This window comes from Mauremys mutica, chromosome 1, assembly GCF_020497125.1.
Source record: "Mauremys mutica isolate MM-2020 ecotype Southern chromosome 1, ASM2049712v1, whole genome shotgun sequence".
Lineage (NCBI taxonomy): Eukaryota > Metazoa > Chordata > Testudines > Geoemydidae > Mauremys > Mauremys mutica.
The window spans coordinates 369,191,564-369,196,196 of NC_059072.1; the positions used below are offsets into that span (position 1 = coordinate 369,191,564).

Below are 4,633 nucleotides of genomic sequence, written 5' to 3' on the forward strand. Positions count from 1 at the left end.
CCAGTTCCTTTAATATTCTTGGATGAAGATTATCTGGGCCCCCCAATTTAGTCTGATTAAGCTGTTCGAGTTTGGCTTCTACCTCGGATGTGGTAATATCTACCTCCATATCCTCATTCCCATTTGTCATCCTACCATTATCCCTAAGCTCCTCATTAGCCTCGTTAAAGACTGAGGCTTTTACCCAGTATGGCCATTCTGATCATCTTCTTTAGACTCCACATGTATCTGCCTCCTGCTGTAACCCACTATACCCCACCCCCTCTCAGAGCTGAGATAGATCCCAGGAGTCCTGATGGTGCTTCTCTCTCCACAGAGTTAGTAACAAAGTAAGAATAAATATTAAAATATTAACACTAACCAGTGTCCTTAAGTGACTTGCCATAAGATGTGAGAACACATTGATTTTAGAGACGACTGGGTCGCAGCTGTCCATCCAGTAAGAGATTCAGGGAAGTGGCCACATCACCAGCTCTGCACAGAGCTCAATCTGAGAGCCAGAGCACAAGGAGGAAACATTTAAGTCTCTTTATGAGTAAAGAGCTGGAGCAGCCTGCCACGGATCTGTTTGGTCCTCACCCCGTAAATGATGGGGTGTAGCACAGGGGGCACCAGCAGGTAAACATTGACAATGAGAACAAGGAAGTGCTGGGGCACATTCTGGCCAAACCGCTGCGTAAGAGAGGAGAAGAAATCTGGTATGTACAAAGCAAAGATGGCACAAAGATGAGAGATGCAGGTCCCAAAAGTTTTGAGCCGGGCATCCTTTGTGGGGAGGCGGAAGATGGCCCGGAGGATCAGAGTATAGGACACGGTGATAAAAACCACGTCCATTCCATTCTCAGAGAAAAGATCAAACAGCCCATAGTAACTACTGATGCTGATGTCAGCGCAAGCCAGCTTCACTACAGCCATATGCCCACAGTAGGAGTGGGGGATGATGTTGGTTCTGCAGTATGGCCACTGCCTTGCCAGGAAGGGATAGGGTAATGTGAGTATGCCACTTCGCAGCACCACGGCCAGGCCTATCTTGGCCACAACAGAGTTTTTCAGGATCATGGAATATCTCAGGGGATGGCAGATGGCCACACAGCGATCAAAAGCCATGGCCACGAGGATCCCAGACTCCATCACTGAGAAGGAGTGAACAAAGTACATCTGGGTGAGGCAGGCACTGAAACTGATCTCTGTGGAATTGAACCAGAAGATGCTCAGCATTTTCGGTACGGTGGATGTGGACATGACCAGGTCCGTGACAGCCAGCATGCAGAGGAAATAGAACATGGGCTCATGGAGGCTCGGCTCCCTCTTCACAATGAACAGGATGGTGAAGTTCCCCAAGACGGCTATGGCGTACATGGCACAGAAGGGAATGGAGATCCAGGTATAGGCTGCCTCTAGGCCAGGAATGCCCAGCAGGATGAAGGTGGAGGGGTTGGTGAAATCGGTTCTGTTAAAATCTGACATGGCGTAAGGGAGAAGGTGTTCAACTCTGAGGCATAAGGGTGTCTCCTCCATGTACTGTATGTTTCCCTGACTTTCTCTGTGTTCCCACGTTCTTGGGTGATGGTCACAGTAGAAATGCCTGAATGGAGAGAACATTAATAGGAGACACTGCATGCAGTAGTGGAGACTGTTCCCATGGGAGAAGCAGATTGATCGCTCGTCACACACTGAAAAATTACATTTTTATTATTCAGAGAAAATAACTTTGAACAATGACCCTACTCAATCTAATTCCATATTTTATGGTGCTCCCTGAGCTAATAGTTCCTACACTTTGTGGTGGGGGAACCTGAAGAGGGACCAACAGGAAACGCAAGTGTGGATACTGGTTATCTATCATTGCTCCTTTATGCAATGAGAGCCAGGATAGTGAGTCCATACTGTAGTGAGTTCTCCATTCATCCAGTTGCTCGTAATCTGAGAGTGGAAAAAAACAAACTTTTGGGAAGACATGTGCTGAGAGAAACATCCCAACTAGAACATACCTCAGGGAAAAGACCTGGGCCCCATTGACAGCAGCTCAACAGAAACACCTGCTCATTCGCAGCAGTGGACAAAACAAAAGACTGTTCAGATCCCTAAGATATGGGATGGAGCATAACATATTTGGGAATGTGCTTATTTTTTGTCACCCAGTCTCTATTAAGGATATAGCATATATAAAAGGGATTTCCAAGACAGGCTTTAAGAATGGGGAAGGCTGCCATATGCAAACAGATAGAATAGTCAGGGACTCTTTAGTTTACACAAGGGGCAAAGATGAGGACATATGACATACGAGAGGAAAATAAAAAAGGAAACTGATTGACATTCAAATGGACAGTTTCCAACCAGTACTGTCGATAGACACTTAGTGCTCCAAGAGGACTAATTCCCCAAAGCTGAGGAAAATTGTCAACAAAATTGACTGGGAGGAAAAATTTAGACAGAAAAATATGAATGAAAATTAGTGATTCTTTGATAACAGTTTATTAGATAATGGAAAACTCATGATTCCACAGTCAACAAAGTGAGCAACTTTGGGTAAAACCCAGTTCAGTGGGAAAGTGAAGGCAGCAGTTGGGAGTGGGGAAACAATATATAACAACAGCAAAGAGTCCTGTGGCACCTTATAGACTAACAGACGTTTTGCAGCATGAGCTTTCGTGGGTGAATACCCACTTCTTCAGATGCAAGTGCACTTGCATCTGACGAAGTGGGTATTCACCCACGAAAGCTCATGCTGCAAAACGTCTGTTAGTCTATAAGGTGCCACAGGACTCTTTGCTGCTTCTACAGAACCAGACCAACACGGCTACCCCTCTGATACTTGACAATATTTAACAAAGTATAGAAAGGGAAAATAGATAGCTAAGAATAGAGTTCGGAAGTTATGAAAATTGATCAGGGACGTTAAGACATCAGGGAAAACTCCATGTTTGGCAGGGCTCTGGATCACAAAAAGGAGGTTATTAAGTATGTTAACAACAAGAGAAATCCTAGAAAAGTTTTATGTCAATTCCTGTGTTAAATGTAAAGTATTAAAAAAAAATGAGAAAGTTTTTTTTATAAAAGAATTTGCAAGATTAAGAAACAATGGAAGAGCTGGTATGGGATTAGTTAAAAAAATCTAGAAATGCAAGTAATGCCAGTCACCAACAGAGTTTATGCAAAACAGGTCTTGTCAAATAAACCTGATTTCATCCTTTTATGAGAGTACACATTGATTGATCAAGGGAACAATGCAGATGCAGCACACCTTGATTTCTCAGAGGCATTTCATTTAGAAGGGGAAAATATTGAGTTAATAATATTAACACTCTGCAATATCATGTAAAACATGGACTGAAGGCTGGTTAACTGATGGATCTCAGAAAGCTGTAGTCAATAGGCCTTTGTTAGTAAATGTGGCTCTTTGTAGTGGGGTTCTGTAGGGATCAGTTCTAGGCCGGATGCTATTCAATATTTTCATCAATGATCTGGAAGGAAATAGAAAATCACTGCAGATAAAATGTGCAGATGACCCAAAGATTGAACGCAAAGATGGGAGCATTTGGAAAGTGGGTCCCATGTAAACAAAATGTTTTAATACAGGCAAATGTGAAATGATCCTCCCAGAACAGGCAATGCAGGCCCGACCCACAGACTCTGTATAATGGAACCCAAGGGCCCTGTATAATGGAACCCAAGGACTCTGAAAAGGATTTAGGGGGCATTGTGGACAACGAACTCATCATGAGTGTAGAGCGGGACACTGTAGCATAAAGGGATGATGTGGTTCTCAGATGCATAAACAGGGAGTGGTGAGTTGGCGCAGGGGAAGGATTTTACCTCTGCACATGGGATTGGTGAAACAAACTGCATCCAGTTCTGGGGTTCACATTTGAAAAAAAAGATGTTGAAAACTTAGAGACGGGGCAGAAAAGAGCAACAAAAATGATTGGAGGATAGAGAAAAAGCCGGATTGTTAGACATGAAGGTGTGTATCTCTTTAACTTATCAAAAAGATGATCAAGCGGAGACTTTCATGGGGAGGAAACCATGGATAATAATGGGCTCTATAATCTACCAGAGAAAGGCTGAGCAAGATCAAAGGGCTGGAAGCTGAAGCCAGGCATATTCCAGCTAGAAATTAGGGCCAAATATTTAGCACTGAGGGTGATTAAACATTGTCAGGGCCGGCTCCAGGCACCAGCCAAGCAAGCTCATGCTTGGGGCGGCAGATTCCAAGGGGCGGCTTCCGCCCAATCTTTTTTTTTTTTGCTTCGTCTCTTCGGCCGCCCCTGCAAGTTTTTTTCTTTTTGCTTCGCTGCTCCAGCCGCCCTGTAGGGGGCGGCAGCGCAGAGGAGAGGCGCGCCCTGCTGGGAGCGGTGCCAGGTCTGTAGCAAGCTCTGCAGGGCAGCCCGCGTCCTTCCCTGCCCGCCCACCGGAGCACCGCAGAGCCCTCCTGGCAGGCGGCATGGCGGGTGCCCCGCTGAAGGAAGCCCTGGCTGCCCCCTGCTCTCTCTGCCCCCCGCTGCCCAGGGCACATCTGCAGGGCTGGGAGTCCCCCTGCACCTGTGCTCCATCTGCCCCGCAGGTTATTTTGTCCCCCCGCCCCCTTCGCCACTCCGGCCGGCCCGCAGGTTTGTTTGCTTGGGGCGGCAAA

At 46.0% G+C, this 4,633-nt stretch overlaps 1 protein-coding gene across 1 annotated transcript; it reads right to left on the reverse strand.

Annotated features, from left to right (window-relative positions):
• Nucleotides 1-519: 519 nt before the first annotated feature.
• On the reverse strand, nt 520-1,467 carry LOC123364604 (olfactory receptor 52E4-like). Its single transcript, XM_045006852.1, has one exon. It carries the CDS (start codon nt 1,465-1,467, stop codon nt 520-522), a length of 948 nt encoding a protein of 315 aa, XP_044862787.1.
• Between the last annotated feature and the right edge of the window lie 3,166 nt (nt 1,468-4,633).

Bases quoted from the DNA above. Each gene is read 5' to 3' on its own strand.
- LOC123364604 (XM_045006852.1), bottom strand. From the start codon at position 1,467: ATGTCAGATTTTAACAGAACCGATTTCACCAACCCCTCCACCTTCATC.